The sequence below is a fragment of the Tyto alba genome, unplaced genomic scaffold (genome assembly GCF_018691265.1).
Source record: "Tyto alba isolate M040663 unplaced genomic scaffold, T.alba_DEE_v4.0 Super-Scaffold_22, whole genome shotgun sequence".
In the NCBI taxonomy this organism is placed as follows: Eukaryota; Metazoa; Chordata; class Aves; order Strigiformes; family Tytonidae; genus Tyto; species Tyto alba.
In genome coordinates this window covers 12,367,160-12,389,821 of record NW_024881296.1, presented here as the reverse complement: position 1 = coordinate 12,389,821, position 22,662 = coordinate 12,367,160, and the positions used below count along the sequence as shown (strand labels likewise).

Here is a 22,662-nt window from a genome sequence, read left to right as displayed (position 1 = left end):
ATGGAAATAAGGGCATAAGAATTGAGAAAAGCAAACAAACAAACAAATCTGACTCTAGTTCTAATGAGAAGAAATTTATAGTGTATATTTGCTTGAATATGTGTTGGAGAATGGCTAAGGGAAAAGGGACATGGATCTAGAGATCCTCTTTGCGACGAGAGTCTCTTTTAAGTTGGCATGAGTAGGCCTCAGTCAGCAAGAGTGAACAACAGCAAGAGTGAATCCCGAATAACTAACTTATCTGGGTCTTTCCCAGGGCTTGGGCCAACAAGCCCTGGCACGGGCTTGCTTGTATTTTATCCAATCAATGATTGACTAGTAGGCATAATTAAGCAGAAGGATTATAAAAGGCTGTAATGAAAATCAATAAACTGAAGCATGCTTTATCACTCATATTGAGTCGGCTGCGTTCTTCCTCCTTAGCCTGGATCCTCGGCTCGCCCAGCCCGGCAAATATGAACTAAAAAAAAGACTTCACAGTTGCAACACTGAGGAAGTTATCAATTAGCTCTTATGAGATCTAATCAGGCTTTTAGGCAAGTGTTAACTGGACCATCACCTAGGTCAAGATATTAAAAAGCAGTCACAATACTCAGCACCACCAGCACTGGTGAAATCTCAAACACTCTCAAATAAGTTCATTGGTTTTATCAAGACACTGTGTTTCCAGAACAGAAAGGGAAAGCCAGTGTGGTGTCATAAGATGAATTCTTGGTGATAATATCAGTGTAAGATGTTCCCATGCTACAGCTTCTCTTTCCTAACTCCAGAGCAAAGTATACAACTCCCTTAATTGCTTTATCATAAATGTTTGTGTTGCCTTCACGTTAAGTGTGGGGAGATTAAGTGACTTAAAAATAATTCAGAAACTTTGCCCCACCCCAAAGAAGAAAACCTTACAGCATTTAACTAATTCTATTTTAAGGAAATTACTTAGGAGAAGGAACACAGGGAGAAAACAATCTTGAGGCCATTTGAATCTGACTTATTGGCAAGACCTTTCTGGTCCATAGAAGAAAAGCCATACATTAGATTTTTTTTCTAGTGACCTCCTTAACTCCAGAGGAAGCTTAATGTACAGTCAGCCTAATATGCTGAAACAGTAATTCTATGCCATGCTCTAAAAATACTGAGGCAAGAGAAATATTTTCTTCTCTACTCTGTACCTCCTATAGCATGTATGTTATTAATACATAAGATACCAGAAAAGAAAGGAAAAATATAATTAAGCTTTAAGTTTGCAAAATATGCAGTGTTGTCTCTTTGTGTCTTGTGATACATAATGAAACAATTTAAGACACAGGCTCACTGAAGAGTTATCCATTCTGGAAAGACAAATCAAGCAGATTTTGAAGAAAACCAAGATGTTTATAAAGCAGCTTGATTCCTCCAAAGAAGGGATAAACCCACCCCTGAACTGCAATCTGCAGAAAACAGCTTGACACGAAGTATTGATGGCACCAATGGGAAATGTGTCACCTGAGTTTAGCCATTCACATTGAATGAGGAAACAAAAGATGCAGCTTCATGAAATTTGGTATATGCCAGTTCCCAAGAAATGACCAGACTGAGGTCTTCACTGACAGTGGTACCTACTCCAATCTGGGGATCCAAGCTACGGCCTGCAGACTCAGGAAAGGGATAATACTTTCTCTCCTGGATGAGAAGCATCCCATGTTATCACAGATGATACTTAGGCAATCTGAATTTTGTTTCCTGTAGAAGAATATGAAAAGCTTAACTGGTTTCTGCAGAGTTCATTTTCAAGCATTCTCAAAGAAGCAAAAATGAAGTCTCAAGAACAGCAAAAGCTTTTGCTTTCATGTTTTTTTTAGAATTGATGAGAACTAGCCACATTAGTGCTCCCTATTGCTTATGTTTGTCTCAGCATATACCATGTGGCATCTAGATAAACAAGCAAACCCCAACATCAGTGTGAATCAACAAAAACAAAACCCTACACTCATCATCGTGTATGTGAGCAACCTTGGACTAAGAGCATAACCTCACTCTATTGTCAACCTCTTTTCCTAATGGTTATACATGTGAGAGCTGAAAAATTACCTGGTTGTTTCCATCACAGTAACTGCCTTATGGAAAACTAATAGAGAATAAAAATAAATGGACTACATTTAAAAATAGATACACAGAATGGAGCTCTCAGAGTGGAGCAATCAGAACAATCTTTCCACAGCCCCATGGCATGTGGTGTGAATAACCATGAGAACTAAACCACCAGCAGTAAATAGAGTTTTACAAAAATCAGGTAACTAATTTGATGTCTGATAACAAAATGCAGGCTGTCAGTTTGATGAAGGCTGTGGCAAAGTTAACTGGAAAAACTACTTCAAATTCTGACACAAAAATATTAAGCACAATTTTTCCTTTTTGTCTTCTTTACATAAGACAATTGTAACACAGGCAAAATAAACAATAAAGTGATGCAAAAAACTGTGAAGTGATGTAAAGTCACTATCTTGACTCCAACTCTAGCTATGGAAATTAGATTATTTTACAGAATCATGCTAGTAGTAAAAAAATAAACAAAGTTCATATCAACCACAATGAAAATATTTTGGTTATTTCAGTTAAAGTTGACAAATTCATTAAAGACTTTCTAAAAATTATATAACAACTGTGCATTTTAACCTCAAAGTTGAAAAATGCAACAACATACCAAAATGCAAAACATATCCAGTTTGGGTTAGTCAGCTGGTGGCAACTAATGGATCTACAAGTTGCCAGCAACTTTACCTGATGAAACAAGATATCCTGAATGTTAGCCTAGGTTTTGATTGTTCAGTAGGTGGCATTTTAAACGTCATGGCATTCTAATCTACCATAGATTCAGATGTTTTAATATATGTGGGAACCAAAACTAACAAAACTAATGGCACAATTAACAAACTTATTCAACTGTTGAGAAACAAAGTAAGTATAGAAACTATTGCTGCCTTGGTAAGCAGTCGAGCTTCTAGTTGTTCATAAAATTCTTAATCTGACACTATAGCTTAGAACAAAACAGGCCATGGAGGATACCACATCAAGCTAGAAAAGAAGCCATAAATAGTCAATGCCTTTCATCATCTAGTATGCCCAAATTGTTTAAATCCATAGTTCACACTGCCTCCAAAGCACAGTTCATATTAGAGTGTCATTGATTTGAAAGGGAATATCCACCATTCACAAAGTCCTTGTCCCTGTTATCTCTCCCCAGAGGAGTTGGAGTCATGCTCAATCTTGTTTATCATCAATGGAAAAAATATTTCTTTCCCTCACAGTACACATCCTTGTAGGTCATCAAACCCACTTTAATGCTGTCACTTCTGGTTGTTCTTGCAAGATGCCATTATTTTGCCTGGTCTGTGCTAGGCAAACAGCCCCCACACCAGTCCACAGAGATCACTCTGTATCCTCAGTACTGGGTAACTCATACCTATCTGCCCTGAGTCATAATGATATAACAGTTGAACAGCTGCTGTATTAAACCTGACTCCCATGTCCTTACCAGGATCCTGTTTGCTTGCTCTGTCCAGAGCTTGCACTGTGTTTCTTAAAGCCAGGGGATGCAGATGGCAAAGTATGTCAGCGTGAAGCCCCAGTGGAACTATAACCACTGCCCAGGCTTGCTGTAGATAATGCATTTGCCTGTGGGAATGTAGAAATTACAACGGATACCCTTGCTATCTCTGCAAATTCCTTGACAGATGCTTGCTGTAACACAAAATTGTCCCTATGTTGGAGGGGACCAACAAATCACTACTTTCTGCATCACTTCCTATACTATGACCCTGACAGTCTCCCTGTGCCCAGGCTTCTGGAATAGCAGCATTAATTCCCCTGGTTCCACCCAATTCTTTCTGGAGGTCCCCAGAATAGAGGATTGCAATTTGTTTTTCAAATAAATAAAAGGCAGAAGGACTTCCTACACACAGAATGCAAACCAAACTTACTCTAAACTTACTGAAACTATGTATAACCAAGCAGAACTTGGAAGTGAAGGGAAGAGGGGCAGAGAATGTTAAATGTTAGGAGTGGCTGAGTGGGACTGGGTCCCAGCAGGAATCCTGCTCATGTCATACAGTGCTTCTTACGGTCTGTAAAACCACTAAATGATCTTCAGAGCTAAACGCATGGTGGATTTGCTCGTGAGGAAGGCATATAAAAGACGGACTGCAAGTTTGGTGCCACTGACAAAAGAAAAGCAGCAGCATGTACTAAGGATGTAGTAAAAGATATGACTGCCCTTCTGTCACGGTTTGAGCTCAGAGGGCAATTGAGCACCACGCAGCCGCTCACTCCCCCCTTCCTCCCAGCACTGAGAAGGAGAAAATAAGCAAAGGTTCGGGATTCGAGATAGGACAGGGAGGGATAAATCACCCATTATGGTCATGGGCAAATACAGACTCATTAGGGGAAGAAAAAAGAACATAAATTTATTACAGGCACTAACAACAACACTTAACAGAGTAGGATAGTGAGAAGTACTACCGCACCTTGAAAACACCTTCCCCCCACCCCTCCCTTCTTCCCGGGCTCAGCTCTGCTCCCAATATCTCTACCTTCTCCCCTCAGAAGTGCGGGGGGTAGGGAATGGGGGGTGCAGTCAGTGCTGCTGCTTCTGCCATCTTCAGAGGGGGTGGAACTTCTTGAACTTCTTTCTCCTGCTCCATCGTGGTCCCCCTCTCACAGGAGACAGTCCTCCACAAACTTTCTCCAACTGAAGCCCCTCCCACAGGCCACAGCCCTTTCCGAGCTGCTCTGGTGTGGGACAACCCCACCAACTGCAATCCTCCCAGCACCGAACTACAACAGTGGGGGACACTTCTTCCCACAGGATCCCAGCTCTCTTCAGGTGCAGACACCTTAATTTTTCATGCAGGTCCCCCACAGGCCATATACCAATGTCTGCTCCACCGCTGACCTCCATGGGTGGCAGGGGGGGCCGCCCTGCCATCTCACCACAGGATACAGGGGGGTCTCTGCTCCGGCACACCTCCCCCCTCCTTTCTTCCTCCGTTCCTCCACTGACCTTGGTGTTCACGCAGCTGCAGCAACTCCTCCTCACAAGTCCCACTGCTCCTCACCACGTCCCTTCTTAAATACGTTCTCATAGAGGCACAGCTGATGGGCTCAGGTTTGGTGCAGAGGTGGAGCTGACGTGGAGCTGGGGGAGCTTCGAGAAGCTTCTCACAGGGGGCCGCCCAGATAGTCCCCTCCCCTGCCACCAAAAAACTCCACCACTCACTCAGACCCAGGGCACCGTCCCCATTACCTGGCTGAGCTCCTTACACAGAAATGCGCACAGGCAGAGGTGGTTGACTCTGCTCGCTTTGCCCTGCAGCACTGTTCCACCTGGCATAGCACCCATTTGCTCTGCTGAACCTCCTTTCCCTTCTCATCTCTTTACGTGCTGCATGTAATTAGCCTCTCCCCTGCCCTACAGGCAAGAAAATCCTTTTTTCCTGCTGCTCAAAGAGTTCCTGAGCACCCTTGTTGGTGAGGGCAAGCTCAGACCACACGATCCTGGGGCATACTGGGGAAAGATGCTACAATCACATGGTTTGCCAGGGAAAAATCCATTCCCTTGTAGCCAGTTAGTCTGAGTGATGCAACACAAGTATATATCAATCCATGACAGTGACAGCACTTCATGCATCCCAGGAAAAGCTCAACAAAATATGCCGTGATGTTTTTACTGTACAGAATCTGCATAGATATGCTATATCTACATCTGTATCTATATATACTGAAGCACTCGTCTTCACAAGCATCAGCAGAGAAGCCTGCAATCCTGGGAAATGATCAAGGAATACTACCTATCTCTCTATACTCAGCTAGAGTTCAATTTTTTCAAACCTGAAGGACTATCTGAGGTTTGATGAGTGATCAATTTTTCTCTTTTCCCTTTCCTTTCCTTTCCTTTCCTTTCCTTTCCTTTCCTTTCCTTTCCTTTCCTTTCCTTTCCTTTCCTTTCCTTTCCTTTCCTTTCCTTTCCTTTCCTTTCCTTTCCTTTCCTTTCCTTTCCTTTCCTTTCCTTTCCTTTCCTTTCCTTTCCTTTCCTTTCCTTTCCTTTCCTTTTTCCTTTCCTTTTTCCTTTCCTTTCCTTTTTCCTTTCCTTTCCTTTCCTTTCCTTTCCTTTCCTTTCCTTTCCTTTCCTTTCCTTTCCTTTCCTTTCCTTTCCTTTCCTTTCCTTTCCTTTCCTTTCCTTTCCTTTCCTTTCCTTTCCTTTCCTTTCCTTTCCTTTCCTTTCCTTTCCTTTCCTTTCCTTTCCTTTCCTTTCCCTTCCCTTCCCTTCCCTTCCTTTCCTTTCCTTTCCTTTCCTTTCCTTTCCTTTCCTTTCCTGGATAGTATGGAAGGACTCCTTCCTACTTTCACTGCACAGAATTTATTTGTGATTTGGTCTGTGTCTGCCAAAGAGAGGAAATGGAGATGCAGTGGCTGGCTAGTCAATATGACCATGTATCTGGGATGCAGAATGCATCATGTTCCAGGTCAAAGAAACTAAGACGAGACAGACTCTGGCAAGGATTCCTGAGCCGCCGCAAGCCCATAGCAAAACCTAGCTGAGACAGGCTAGTCCAGGCCTTGGAAATGGAAGTGTGCAGGCTGGGACCAGGACTTGGCTACAGCACTAGTTTCTCCTGCTGGTTAAGTGTTCTGGACCTAGCAGCCTGCCCAGAAAAAAAAAAAAAAAAAAAAAAAAAAATCATAAAAGAAAACCACAAGTTGGCCTAATTCAGGTTAAAATTTCAAGACATTCTGACACATTTTCTAGTGAGTAATTTGTAAGCTATGCTACAGCATTCCTTTTACATCTGCATGGTCCAATGGAGGTCATCATCTACTACCTTGCTGACGGTAGCAGGCAGAAGTATTTGTATCAGGATATGGCAATGCAAGTTGGATTCCCACATCCACAGCACCACAGGCAGGTTTTCTGCTCTCTGTTCTGACCAGCCAGGATGATACTGTGCAGGAGGATTTCTACCTGTAAGTATCAGGGAAGTGCATAAGCAAATAACTTGGCACCCAGCCCTCCTCCGGCTCCAACTTAGTGCTCTGATGCTGCTGCTCCAAGGACGGGGTGCAGCTCCACCGCGACACAGCCCTGAGCATCTCCTGCCAGCTCCCTCTGTGACCCTGGCTGCCGGGGGTCCCGCAGTTAGCACCCAGCGACAAGCACCTTGCTGTGCGAGTTCATAGCTCTGTCTTGCACCTCTCCCTACAGCTACAGCTCACAGATTTTTACCACGCTGTGTACAAAGCCTCTCTGAGCTCTGAAACAGTCAATAGTGAGAGCTAATGCCCTGACCCGACCTTCTTAAGCGCCTTACTCCTTGTATCCTAACCCACTGTCACCTCCATATTAAATACCGCAGAGTCATGCTGTGAACAGTTACTTACGGCTTATTGCCTATATCCTCTGGAGAATACACAGTACTGGGAAACAGAAGGAACGCATGCATGGTATGGCCTGTGTATGCCCAATCCTCAAATAAAAACTAGGAATAATCTCTTAGAGCTTGAAAGAATCTGGAGTTATCGTTACTTACAGCAGAAACTCTTGGCAGTCCTCCTGAACTTTTTTCAAAATACAACAGTACCTACCCTAACCATAGCAGTTTCTCTTTTCCCAGCTTTCACTCAAGTCTGTTTGCCCACACTTTGTACATTTGCTGTTGCTGAGTCTTTGCAGAAAAGCCAGGGGTGTTTTTGTTTTTGTTTTTTTTTTTTCCCTTAATATTTGGTCATGCGTTGAAACTTTTTTTTTCTTTTTCCTCAAACCTGTTTTGCCTTTTTGCACTTCTTGGAGGGAAGGTTTGGATGAGACAGGCCTCAAGATTCTGGGATGAGACAGTTACAGTGTCATTACAGGACAGAAAAACCTATTGAGTCCTGGATCATAATGACATGACATGCATTTTAATTTGATAAGCTGTCAAACATTTTATATCAGGAGTAGCTGTAATATTTTTAGAACAGCAATCAGGACAGCATGAAACGTTCAACTACAGCTCTCAGGATTTGGCCCTGCCTGTCTTCCCAAGCATTTGGCCACAGCCATGTTGCTTTAGTTCCACAGGCCTCACAACTGTTGCAGATTGTTGCTTTGGAAGCAGCCTGCAATAAGGACTCTCAGGAAGAAACATGTATCCAAATTGGACCCAACAGTTCTCAGTTATGACCTAGATTTCAGCCAGCCAAGCACATGATCATTTTGCAGCTACTCAAGCGGTGTCTGAATCTGACTTTACAAAGCCTGCAGCTTCATGAGCCAAAGCAGCAAGCTCTGGGTAGTATCGCTCACCCTAATCAGCTGCACAGGGCCGGCTCGGACAGCAAAGCTCTCCTTCTGCTAGCTGGTGTCCACAGACAAGCTGCCAAATACCTGCCATTGCATGCAACCGACACTGAAGTCAGTGAACCAACATGCTTTGTCACACTAACTTGCAGAATGATGGGGGAAAATCCTTTCGTTTTGATATAAAGATCTTTTCTTCTGAACAGAGGATGGGGAGATATACCTCTAGTCATCCAAAGAAAGCAAGCAAGTCCCATCTATGCATAGATCTGGACAGCCTCCTGTACGTCTGTAATTCACAGACAATATATAATTAATACCTTATACTTTTCTTGAGGAAAGTCATGATGTTATCCTTCCTACAATGAAGTGAAAGAAATGCCAGTGCTTAACATTTGTCAGCCTGCAAAAAATAATCGTCACACTTCTTTTAAAGTCAATACCAGCTGCCTGCAGTCTCCCTTTTCACAAAGCAGAGATAAGCTGAGCGTACATCTCCGTCTGGGACATCTTGCACACCCCTTAAGTCCCAACTCTGACAGTCGTACCAGTCAGCACTCCAGTTGCAGCTCAGAGTTGGCAAACACAGTAATCGCCACTGTTGCAATTTGTTCTGTATCTTTCATCTCAGCCACACCTGGGATATAATGAAAGAGTTATGTCTGGCTCATACTTATATTCTCTTTCATCACCAACAGCAAACTGCCCTGCGAGGATATATAGCTCTCCTGGTGACGCTGAGAGTCTCGCTATACCTCCAGCTGCCGCTGAAAAGGAAGAGCTTGCATTGGCTGTGACACCGGCAGAACACAACCCATGCCACTACGCTCGTGGTCGCAGAAGGCATTTGTCTCCATTTTTCCTCGACTCCCCACAGTGCCGTCCCCAGAAGCGGATGGCAGAGCCACAAAGGACAACTCCTTTTTTAAGTACAACTTTTAATACATGCTCTTACAATGTAACGTATCACAAGCCTTTCAATTTGCCTGACAGGGTCTCAAATGGGAAAAAAAAAAAATACAGTTTCTAGACTGGTTGCAATTCTATCTGCACTACCCTGGCATGAGGACTTTGCCCAAACTAAAGGAAGACTGTTACAGTGAAACAAAATGGCAAGGGATTACAGGGATTTGCTCTAGCTGCTTGTTTTTTTAAGGAGCTGTCTTGAAAGTATCACTTACATGGCTAGATCACCTTCTTTACATATCGTGAACGAATACAAACCTGCAATTTTCTTTTTGTTTGCCTAAAAGCAATATTCTGAATTCGAACAGTGTTTCAGGTGACAAATTTAAGACATTTGTATTTATCATCAGTGGGGAATAAGACATTTCCGTAACCATTTGAGTCAGGCTAAGCTAAAGGAGAAAGTTAGCAAATGGGAAAAACAAAAAAAAAAAAAAAAAAAAAAAAGACACAAGCTGTTCACAGATAAGTTTCAGCATTCATGTCTAATTTTCAACTAGACCATCAGCAGTAATGGTCCAGAACCTCCTGTGACCTTACACCAGCAATACAGTAATCCCTACCATTTTTAAGATGGAGCTTGGCAAACTCTGTGGCTGTATACAGCCCTAGGCTGGACTCAGGGAATCCCCTTCCAATCTTACATTCACGGGGCCATCACATACTACCCACACCTATGTAACACTGAACGGTAAGGATGTCACATTTCCAACAACCTGTGAGTCTGTATTTTCTTAAAGATGGACATTTACAATTAAAGACCGTTTGCGAAAATATCTCCCAAGACCTGTCAGGCAGCACGCAATCCAACCCCAAAAGCTGTGGGGGGCCAGAGGCAGGTTTGGGGACCTCCTGCCCCTTCCCACGCCAACAGCTTCCCGTGAGCCCCACGCAGGGAGCTCCCCGCTTTTCCGGCAAACCTTCTGCAGAACCCCTTGCCCCGTCTCTGACTGTCCCGTGCCTTTCCCAGCGTTGCTGCCGCGCCGGGCACGAGGCCCACCTCCGCGCAGGCTGGCCCGGGACATGGCTGCCGCAGGATACTGGGCAGGATGCGTAGAAGCCGTTTTCAGCTTCTGCCCCCTTCCTCAACCGTACCCCCACAGCAGGAACGGCAGCGGCGGCGGCGGCAGCCGGGCCCCACGGCAGGGTTTGGCTGGGGCTGAGCCCCCGCTGTGTGCGCGGCCGGAGGCTGAACGCTCAGCACCCTCATGGACAGGTTCACGTCAGACCTCTGCTACCCGAAAGACCATTTCCATTCCACAACCTTCAGCCCGCCACATTTTATTGCCAATAGCAATGGAGCAGTATCTGTTCACACAAGATAAAGGTACTCCTAAATTGAAAACCAAAAAAAAAAAAAAAAAAACCAAAAAACCACAGCCCCTCAGATCTCAGTATAATTAGTATGTAGACATGGAAATTCTTAATAACATGCTAACTATTGTTGGAGAGATAATTTGTGGGAGTTCTCAAGCTCCCTGTCAGCACTGCGTATCTGCTGGTTGGCATTGTTTAAAAGACAAAAAAGTTTAAAGCCTTTCTGCACACCAGCCAATTTTTTATTCAATAAGTCAGATAGAAGTAGAGCCAAACTGAAAAACTTCTGCCATTTTATGCACCATGGAAACAAGAAACTTGTCAATCTGAAATTACCTATTCTACATCCATCTGAGATCAACTTTTACTGCAGTATAGCTGAGAGGATCGGATCTACAGCCTGTGTTTTTCCATGGGAGATGGACATAATTTATTTTTTGTTTCATTTTCAAATAGGTACAGATATTAAAACATAACTCAGATTTCTGTCAAGGTGCATGTTAAACTGCATTACAGTCTAATAAAAGCTATAAACATTTCTCCTCATGTAATTTCTCACAGCAATGTCAACAAGAGGATATAAAAATATTCAGTGTTCATCTGTAAATCCCACTGTGATAAAACTGCACACTGATTTCCTAAGTGATCTCATATATACTGATTTTCTTCTACAGCTGAAATATTGCTTCCTTGAGCCCTATGAAAGCTACTTATTTTTAACAACTCATACTAATTTTGTATTTTTTCCATAAATGAAACACTGCCACTTTTTAAATTAGAGATAATTTGTCTGATGGACTACTTTAGCCTGAAGGTTTACTGTGAGTGTTTAATCCATAGCTTTTGTACCTTTCAAATGCTTATTTGCGAAGGCCTCAAAAATACATTTTAAAATCCTCAAAATAGCAAGACCCTTGAATGTACTCATGTGCTTAAGTGTCATGTGCATCATATTATCCTGTTCAGTGGGATTCCCCAAAGCCGTACACAGCTTAAGCACTTTTCTGTGTCAGGTCTGAAACTCTCATATTAATTAAGTGTGCTCTGAGCAGAATTAATGCTTGCAACTGCCTACAGTGCTCATGGCAGCTACTAGGCTCTCTAAGCTTGGACTTGCAACTTTATTAAAACAGAACGAGCAGCGATAGCACATTTTCGGTATCTCTAGGGATCCAGAATCCAGGCAGAGCCAGGTGACACGGAGAGGGAAGGTTTATATAGGTTTAGAAGGTTTAGATGTTTAGCACCTTCAGATGCCAGAGGATTCAGCAAGACAGATAAAGTAGGGGCAACTCCGCTTCTTCGCAAGAAGGCAGTAGTTGAATGGGATATGTAGCTAACTCTTACCAAATGTAAACTCCAGTAAATCTCTGATTTCGCCAGCATGCCAGGCAGCAAACTGGGAAGTTAAAGAGCAGGTATACATGTATGATTGAACACCCTGTTACTGTACTTACATAAGGCACTAATACTGGGGTGAAAACTCTTTCCCATCTCCACTAACAGCCTCCACATGACTGTTTCATAAGTGGGGAAGAGGATCTCTGAGGCCTGATTATGCATTGCAGCTGTAACTCAAACTACTCAGAATGACTACTAATCATTTACGAGAGAAAACCATCATTGCAGAATGGTTATGCTTCATCTCCGTAGGTCTTCTCATCAGAATCAGGTACCCTTTCTGGAGGTCATCTGTATCCAGAACTAGTTATTCAGTTTCATATGGGTGTGAGTGGGTGAAACAGGAGCGCAGACTATTTAATATACCTCCTCTTGGATTAAAATTCATGACTTATTAATTGCATTTTAAATATGTGCTAACTGGCACAAAGAATATGGTCTTAGAAGAACTCTAATGCTGATCAATTACATCATATTATCATCATGATATAGGAACACTGAGCATTCTCTCCTTTATGTACTTTCATGTGATTTCTTAAATCCCAGCTGGAGAAAAATACGTCTTGTCTTCTGTCTAGTTCTACCTCAGGCACTACAGCTCTAACATTTTGCTTTCAGGTTCTACTACCATCAGTATTGAGATCAGAGATATTAAAACGTAGAAAATCTGACATGTTATGTCAAATTACAAAGAAAGTATTTGAGAGCAAATGGAAGAACAGACAGACTGAATTAAGTAGCAGAAAAGGGGAAAGAAATAGAATGAGAGGAGGGAAGATACAGGCAAATATACAGAAGAGAACGATTAAGGAAACAATCTAGCATAATCAGATGGGTATGAAGAAAAAACATTAAACAATGTTGAAATCACAAATGTAGAGATATACATTCATACATAAAACATGTAGCTACAGATAGCATGGGCATGATCCCGTTAACGCTTATGCACATACAAGATTTTATTCACAAGAATTGTGTAAGTTTGAGGGTAACACTCATGTGAGTAACATGATGTGCAAGAGGTTGAAGGATTTGGCTTTTCACCATTTTTCCTTGTGTACATTATGTACATCTGTAAAACATCTAAGCAGGCATTTTAACTTTGAAGAAGACAAAACCTAAAAATAATAAGACCTAAGGGAAACCTTTACCATGAAAGCTGGTGGAACTGCAGTTCTACAAAGAACCAAGAGGAATACCCTGAAGACTAATTATTTGACAATAAAACTAATGTTATTGTTCCGTTTGAAGCATAATAAAGTAAAAGCTGCAGTTTGCATAGATGTGGAATGCTTGTCAGAAGAAAGCATGATCGATGTGTGAATCTGGAATCAGGAAATCCTGATTAACCCTGTAACTGCTATCTGCAAGAAGTCTAATAGCAACTCTGAAATGGGTGCACACGACTTATTCTTACGGGATTGCTTCTGCAGTTTAATGAGACACCGACTGTTAGCTTACCTCAATCGTGTTTATAATAATGAGACAGCTTTATAAGGCAATAAGCAACTGGTTTACCTAATAACAGACTGATTCTCATGAGTGACAGAAGGTAAGTTAGATGCCTTGTCCGTGTGATACAGGTTATTGTCCTCATTCTATGGATAGGAAACCAAAGCCCAGTATGCCACTTTCTAGGATCCATCAGGAAGTCTGGTAGGGCCAGGAATTGAGTTTACGGGTCAAGGTTGTTTAGAATGACAGCACAATTTTCTTCTAGAAGATGACATCTGATACTCTATTGGGAATGGTATTTTACAGGATGCTAAAAAACATAGTGTTAAAAAAAAAAAGCACCAAAAAACAACAACAAAAAGAGAGTCCATCTTCAGTAATACAGTAACTAAACTTCTTACAAAGTATTCTTACTTTGAAACTACAAAAATGGCATTAAAATCCATTAATCAAGCAATCAAAACCCCATGACCTTGCTCCTCCAAGAACTTCTGCCTGTGGATTGACAAAATGGTGCAAAATCTCAATATCATACATATGAGTGCCCAAAATATATGGAGCCAGAACTTCCCAATATTACTGTTATCCTGCCAGAACACCAGATCCCCTCTTCTCAGATGGTTCAGCAGACTTCTAGGCTGTTATCCTATCATCTCTATCCACTTCTGCCAGCACCATGCCTCAGCTTCATTTGCAAAATTGGAAAGATGCAAAAAATATGCTTTCACAAGACTAAACAAAAGTGAAAAACAATATAAAATAATAAATACTCTTAGAACAGTCCTCACTGAAACAGCATCAGTCTTATTTCTTAATTTCTACAAGATATCTATACTGCAAAGTGCATGCTAGAAATATTTCTACCAAAATCAAATTACTCACTCAGCAGCATCCACGGCAAGTATTTATACAGGCCTTTTCTAAGGAATATATTAGTTTCTTCATAGATAATACAAAATAACCCATGATTTAGATTATTCCAAATCCAACACTCAGAAACTGCCAACTATTACAACACACGGAGGTTTATTGTGGAAGGGGATGGATTTTAGAAGTCACAATACTGTGAGTTTCACAGAAAGTATGCTTCCCCTGAAACGATACTTGAATACCCTTGCAGGAGGAATTACCTTTAGCCTGAACAATATAATTTCTGGCAACGCTCCCTAAAGCGGAGCACGCTTGCCTCTAAAAATAAGTCATGGCGCTATCGGCAGCACAAATTACTTTTTCCTGGCAGGGAGAGCCCGACGCCGGCAGAAGAGACTGCAAGGGGCTGAGTCGCCCCGGGGCCCGGGCAGCCGCCCCACGCCCTGGCGAGGCGGTCGCCGCGGCCGCCACCCACGCCGGGTGCGCCCCGCGTGGCGGTAACACGCGCCCGTAAGGCTGCCGGCACGCGTGGCCGCCGCCCGCGGGTGGCATTCCGGGGGGTGGTGTTTATAAGCGTGTGTAAAGACGTACGTGTGCACGCGTGCACCCCTACACGCGCACACACAACTACGAGTATGTCCGTGCCTCTCGCTGCGGGTCCGCCTGCCCTCCTGGCACCAGCCCCGGGCAGGGCAGACCCCGCCAGCCCTCCCGCACGTCCCGCAGGGCGGGAGGCCCCGGCCCCGGCCCCGGCCCCGGCCCCGGCCCCGGCCCCGGCCCCGGCCCCGGCCCGGCCTTACCCTCGCCGTTCCCCTCCTGCTCCGCCATGGCAGCAGCCCCGCGCCGTCGCCATGGCGACGCGGGCCCAGCCGGGCCCTCTCTCCCCGCCCGCCGCCGCCGCGTCTCCCCTTGCCCGGGCGCGGCGGGGCTGGCTGCCGGCGGCCTGCCCTCCGCCCTGGCACGCTCTGCGCTCCGCAGCCCGCTGACATGCCCAGCAAGTGAAAGACGATGGCAGCAGGCCGCTGGCGGCTCTGCGCGCCGCCCCCGGGCCCCCGCAGAAGGCCCGTCAAGCCCCAGCTTTGGATCCCAGCGCCGAGGCCCGGCCGCGGCCCGCTCCCCGGGCCCCGGGGCCCCGCGCCGCCCCACGCTGGGGTTCCAGGAGCCGCTCCCGCTTGTCCCGCAGGGATTTCCATTTTTAGGTGGCCGAAACCCAGCTCTGGCCTGCGAGGTGGGGCCGGCGAGGCGTCGGCGCCCACGCCGCCCTCCCTGCGGCCAGGGCCCAGACGAGCCCCTTAAACTTGCCACTTCACTGTATTCTGTTTCTTTTAAAAATAGAGTTTCCCCAGCAATTGCAGAGATTTCCATGTATCTGAGCTTTAGAAAGTGAAATAACATTTTATTCTAAATACCACCGCGCCAAAGCAGCTAAAATATTCTGTCTTAGCGATATTAAATAAAACTCTGCAGTTTAAATTTAGCTGTGTGTTTTAGCAGACACGTTTGCAATGCCTGGTTCTTCTGACTCTAAAACAACTGTGAAAGTAGAAAAAAAATATAAATATTAATATTCTGGCAAGATGCAACCATATATTCATAGAAAATAAATATTTATGAAATTCCTAGAACTAAAACCTTGTCCTCACCACAGCAGGTGCTTGTTTGTCAGATGTTAAATTTTTGCAAAGCCTGTGTGGATGACTCGTCCTTACACGCTCATCTCCACCTCTCCAATAGTTACGATATCCTCAGTATTCATAGAAGCCTGAGGTTTCAAAAAAAACACATTGAACCTTTTAAAAGAATCACTTTTTTACAGCATTTTAACATCTGCTATTTGCCTTCCAGCCACTTATTTCTGCATTTTTATTTAAAGTGGCTCAAAGTAAAGAGGGTATAATAGTTACTCAAGAGAATACATCTTTACTCTGTTGGGAAAACAGCTGATTATGCTAACAAAGCTGATCCCTCTGAAAGGTTATTGACAGACTTGAAGAGTTTATTAAAGTAACCAAATATTTCAAATTACGTGATTGACTACAGGAGCAGCACAGATTTGTTTCCCCTCAAACTGATAACAGAAGTTTTGGTGGGAATAGCATGGCAGCGGAAGTTAGAGGGTGCAGCAGCAGCAGAAGAAAAGGCTCTTACCTTCCAGTTTTACAGGGATCCCGTTTCTTATTCCCTCAACCCCTTCACACAGAAAAGCTACGTCTTTCCGGGTTGTAGATCTATGGTGGTGGATCAATCACATGTTTGAAACTGAAGAAAAGTACGAAATACATTGTTCTGGCAAGGACAGAGCTTTCTTATCTCTTCCCTTGCCTAACCCAAATGTGGGATTTCATGTTCTTTAATATCGTGCCCAGCATTAGATTTCTTACATCATTTTCCAGATCAACTGATTAATCACAGGATATTCACAGCTCTTCTACAAATGCTACACTAACTCAAAATGTTTACCACATTTCCCTAATAAAAGCATTAAAAAATCCTGTTCTAGTCATTCAGGTTTTCATGCCAAATCCATACCCAAAAATATGAACAGCATTCATCTTTAAAATAGATAAGAATATTGCCTATTGTGCAAATTCATTGAGATTCTTGTGGGTTTACAGTAGCCTTTGGATTGAAGTGAGTCACTGCAAACGTGACGTGGTAGGACAGTAACTCCACTCAGGCCACTACCTTTAACATCTTCCCAGCAATTTCACCAGGGCTTGCGCTTGGCTTTCCTCACCACCCTTTCCTATTTGACACATGCTTGTCTTTGTTCCCTCCAAGAGGGACAATAAAGAAAGCAGCGTGTAAAAGCCGATTTAGAAAGGGGAAATTGTGAAGTACGCAACAACTATGACAGGTTGTGTATGCCACAACGTCTATGTCCTGTTATAGCAGCTGACACCAGCCCTCACGAGCAGCTACAGTAGTTCCTAGGGGAGAGCATTGTTCTGAGTATATAAAAGTATTGGTCAAATCTTGGATGTTTGTACTTGTTAAGTCTGATACCTTTAGCCCCGCTACAGAACTTTTTATGACTTACAGTTAATACTATTTCAGCAAACAGTATTTTGCACTGTCCTGCCTGTGTTGTTGAGATTCCACTCAGGACAATTACTGTAAATCAAAGTGCTTCATTTGCATCTTCTGCTCCAGGCTGGAGTTTCCTTTTGCTTTCAATAGATTGCAGCCAAGCACCAGCACCTGTTTCCCCTTCTTCCCCCAATTCCTGACACGCAGGGCTTTGGTGTCTTGCCTATCTCCAGGAGCAGAACAAAATATGCAATGAGAAAACACTTGAAAATGAGAACTTGCTGCTTTAAAATTTCCTGGCGACATATCTTGAAAAATCTATGTAGGAAAAAAATGTTAACAATTATAATGCAGATTAAATATTGGACCTGAACCGCATGACTGTTTCCCTTCTAACTTAATGCACAGACATCGCAAACCAAGGGTATGAGTGGGCTGAAACAACTAATCGCATTTTGGCAGAGACAAGTACAAAAGGAAACCCAGAACTACTAATTCAACAGCTTGAAATATCAGCTGCTGCATGCAAGATCCTTAAAGAGCTCCTCTGAAGAGAACATACCCTTTTAAACTTGTAATTTTTCATTTAAAAAATGTCAGAAAATATCTCAGAGAAAATATGGAAGAAACCAGCATTGTTGATAATAAAGCCAGAATCCACTGAAGTCTAATAGATGTAAGGTACCCTTGCCTCTGCACCTAATTTCATCACATACATTCCTTTCAGCTATCAGGGTCCTATCACACATTTTGTCTATTTTCCATGCATATGTTCAGAAATTTTGTTCAGCAATAAAAACCAGCTCTGAAATGGGAGAAGTGATGTAAAAGCTAAAGCAGTTCAAGGAGATATAATGACGTCCTGCAAAGCAGTGTCTCCCCATGGCTTCAGGGTTGCAGCGTGTGGACACATCTTTGCTCCAAACACTTGCTGAAGACCTTCACTATAAAACTTCTTCTGTGGGTCCTTGGGGACCATATAACTGAAGACACAAAGAAGCATATTCATTTGCCCTTCACACAGAAAGAAAGTGAATAGCTATGGTTCTGTGACAGGAGTCTACCTATAACCCCTCTGTAGCTAAATGGGTACAGCCCTACCACTCGGGAGGTGTCTCCTTGTCACTGTACCCTTTTTCACCAATATAACACAAATGGCCCAAGTGCATTTAGCATCTTCATTCCATTCTTCCTCTGTGATCAGCAGCTGATCTAAGTGACTCAGAGACAGCTTCTTCAAAACAGAGTATTATCTAAACATTATCTGTTCACCCAAATGATACACAGCAACCAGATAAAAATGAGAAAAATACTCCATCATTCCTTGTCTATGGTGTGTCTTTCCCTTCAGATTTTGAGTAAATTACACTGAGAGCAGCTACCTCATTCTTTGATGTGTGGGAGGGAAGACAGTTTCTCTTCTGGCTTGTTCTCTTTGTCACTGAAGGCTTTGATCCTGTGCTTGGACCAGCTGAAGAGAAACCTAACAGAGTGGGTAGAGACAGACAAATAGACATGTCCACCATTATTTGCTCTACCAATGACCTCTTCCAGGCAGCTAGTATTTTCATATTAACCTTATCTGTCATCATTTTGTTTTCTTTTTGAAAAATAGAAGTCTTCCTGCTCTGACCTACAGGACATCAAAAAACACATAAACTGTCAAGGGAGTTCCTTTATTTTTCATACAGGTAATAAATCTAGAAGTCCAGAATCTGGTATCTTAAATAAAATATCAGGGTATGATTCTTTGAGACATGTGGAGTTCACCAATGCTGAAAGGGGAGGATCCAGCTCACTCTTCAACTCTTGCCCTTCCTTCTCTACTGCTGGCTGCACATCCTCCTACCTTGTGCTGGTTCTGCCATTCATTGAGAGCAGATATGAGTCACTGAAGTAGTAAAAAAAAACAATCCATCAAAGAGTTTTCTGCCGTATTAAGAAATTCAGTAAAGGATCTGGCAAGCATCTGAATCGGCGCAGCCAGGAAGACGGACCATGCAATTAGAAGTGAAGAAGAAATAGGGAGAAAAGCAGAAAGGGTGAGATGTTCTTTTAGAGGGAGATGGCTCAGTGGTTGTCTGAGTCTGTAAGTAAAACTCAGAAGGAAGGAAGGGGCAAAAATAGCTTTGAAGACCGCTTACAATAGCAGCATCTCAAATCCTTCTCAGTCCATGGGATGGCTTTGGCACTGTCCTGGCAAATATCTCTTGCTGCTCATACACAGCTACAACTCTGTGGACCTTTAGCTGCTCCTGTCCAGCTTCAACAAATCTGCGTTTGAGGAAAAGTGACTGAACATGCATTAAAAATGAGCTACAAGGAAAAAGGAAACATTTATTTCCCTCAGCAATATTCCTCAATGTCAAGGAGCTACTGGCAGTGCTCAGCCTCTGGGACTACGCCTAAAGAGCCACAGCAGAAAAAAGCTCTCACTTTTATATGTAAGTGCCAGGATGCTGTTCTCCATCCCACCCAGGCGCAGAAATGGCCCTAGAGATCCACATATTTTAACCTTCAGACTTTATTACCATTAATTATGTCTAGAAGTGAAGCCAGGATCCCTGAGAACACGGTGGCAGGAACAAAACACAATCATCCATCTGCCTAGCAACACGAGTTGCCATGAGTACTTCTCCCCGTGATCCACAGGCAGCGGGGGCTCGCCACTGAGCACTGAGCCAAGTTCAAGGGCCCCATACGGGTAAAGAAAGCCTGCTTCCTCGAATAAAGACCTTGGTTTCCATGTCCAAGACACCTGTGTTCCTCTGGAGACTAGAAGGTGTCAGCCAGCAGCCTGAAATTCAGGAATGAGGGACTTCTGGAGCAGCAAGATGTCATCAGTGGAACTACTCATGCAAGTAACAAAAGAAATTACATTGGCAGCGTGCATGCAAACTCCATTCTTCCCTTCTCTGTTTCTTTTGAAAAAGCTCTTTGCACATGTTTCAATACCATGCCAAAAAATCCCCAATTAACATACTATCAAATCACTGAATTTACGTACTTAGGAAGAAAAGAAGACAATCCAATGAGTGGTATGTAATACATGGAAATACTCGTTAAGGGCCCTAGCTCATTAAGTCCCCGAAACACAAACCATTTGTAGGAGACTGAGAGAGAGAGAGTATTCAATATGTCCATTTGTCTGGTTTTCCACTGAACACCTGATTTAGGTCTCACTAGAAGAAAGGACACTCAAAGAGATGGACCTTTGATATGATCCAGCAGGCTCATTTTGGTGTTCTTAAAAAAGTGAAGGACTCTTTGATCATTAATATTGAAGGGAGGCCCTCTAATAACAGAGTTACCTAGGAGCTGTGTAAAAATAAAGATATATGAGAAAAACACAAAATCATAGGTTTCAGACCGACATTTGGACAATCACAATTGAATGGGAATGTTGAACACTGGAATTATGTTTCTGTCACCAATATTGTGAAGCTAGCCTTTAAAAACTCTTATTTTGTTGTTTGTTATATGATAACATGCAATTTAAGGGTGTAAAGGCTATAGTGTGGGTAAATTGGCCCAAAGTACATTTTACAACGCCATCAGCTGTGACACAGGAGTAGTTAGCTATGGAATGAGAGAAGGAACTAAGATTACACAACTGAATAATCATATATGGTACTTAATCAGTTTACATGAAACATGATGTAGTACTTTTTAATACTTAGGAAAATCATCCTAGAGCATGAGTAGCTGTCGTGGTTTGAGCTCAGAGGGCAACTGAGCACCACACAGCTGCTCACTCCTCCCTTCCCTCCCAGCAATGAGATGGGAAAAATAAGCCAAGTTTGGGACTTGAGATAGGACCGGGAGGGGTAGATCACCCATTATGGTCATGGGCAAAAGGCAGACTCGCTAGGGGAAGAAAAAAAAGAACATACATTTATTACAGACACTAACAACAACACTTAACAGAGTAGGACACTGAGAGGCATTACCACATCTTGAGAACACCTTCCCCCCACCCCTCCATTCTTCCCGGGATCAGCTCTGCTCCCGATATCTCTCCCTCCTCCCCCAGTGGCGCATGGGCAGGGAATGGGGCGTGCAGTCAGTGCTGCCGCTTTTCCATCTTTGGGGGGGGGGGAGCTGCTGGAACTTGTGCCCCCTGCTCCATCGTGGTCCCGCTCTCACAGGGGACAGTCCTCCACAAACCCTTTCTGATGTGAGTCCCTCCCACGGGCCGCAGCATTCCCCACACTGCTCCGTTGTGGGTCACCAACTCTCTCCAACTGGATTCCCTCCCACGGCTGCAGCCCTTCCCGAGCTGCTCCGGCGTGGGACACCCCCGCATGCTGCAATCCTCCCAGCGCTTTTACAGCAGCGGGGGCTGCCTTTTCCCACAAGACCCCGGCCTTTCTTGGGCACAGCACCTTGATCGGCTGGGCGAATATAAAGGCCATAAATCAATGTCTGCTCCACCGTAGATCTCCATGGGTGGCGGGGGGGGCCGCCCTGCCGTCTCACCACAGGATACAGGGGGGTCTCTGCTCTGGCACACCTCCCCCCTCCTTTCTTCCTCCGTTCCTCCACTGACCTTGGTGTTCATGCAGCTGCAGCAACTCCTCCTCACAAGTCCCACTGCACGTCACCACGTCCCTTCTTAAATATGTTCTCACAGAGGTGCAGCTGATGGGCTCAGTTCTGGTGCAGAGGTGGAGCTGACTTGGAGCTGGGGGAGCTTCGAGAAGCTTCTCACAGGGGGCCACCCCTGTAGCCCCCGCCCCTGCTACCAAACAAAACCCCACCACTCACTGAAACCCAGGACAGTAGCAGAACTATTTTATTTTAGATCATCTATCTAGATTATTTGGACACAGGGATATTGCTGGACTCACTAGGTTAGTGATAATCAAAACCAAAATGAACTTGGTCATAAGAAAACCCATCAATTTAAGCACTTTTTCTGTTTTCTTCAGAATTTTTCTGTTTTCATCAGAATATAAATTTTCATTTATTAAAAAAAAATTCTAGACCATCTGCTTGTGAAGATAATGTTTGGAGAATTTATGTAGCATTACCCTTTTAACTCTACAGTAGGACAGTAAGGGAGAAAATCATATTCTATTCCAAGTCCCATTAACTTAATGTGCTCAGGATTTCACTTGGCAAGTCTGACCCCACTACCTGCTCATGTTCACTTCAGAATTTCATTTGGAATAAGGTTAAGGTCTGTGGGACTAATCTTAATTTGATTCACAATTGATTCATCTTCACTGACACAAATGGTGCAGGACTAAGACTAGTGTTATAGCATAAGCATCACCTCAATTCTCATTCATCTCAGTGTTCTTTTATTCAAAGGG

At 43.6% G+C, this 22,662-nt stretch overlaps 1 protein-coding gene across 2 annotated transcripts in view; it reads right to left on the bottom strand.

The window, feature by feature from the left end:
- The window catches only part of EFCAB2 (EF-hand calcium binding domain 2), a 36,579-nt gene extending 21,186 nt beyond the window's left edge, over nucleotides 1-15,393 (bottom strand). The window contains exon 1 of one of the 2 annotated variants that reach the window (XM_042796148.1): nucleotides 15,115-15,393. In XM_042796148.1, the coding sequence (XP_042652082.1) occupies nucleotides 15,115-15,167 (53 nt within the window). In that variant the 5' untranslated portion in view covers nucleotides 15,168-15,393. The remainder of the gene's footprint in view (nucleotides 1-15,114) is intronic. The other variant, XM_042796147.1, reaches the window with a different exon arrangement.
- Between the last annotated feature and the right edge of the window lie 7,269 nt (nucleotides 15,394-22,662).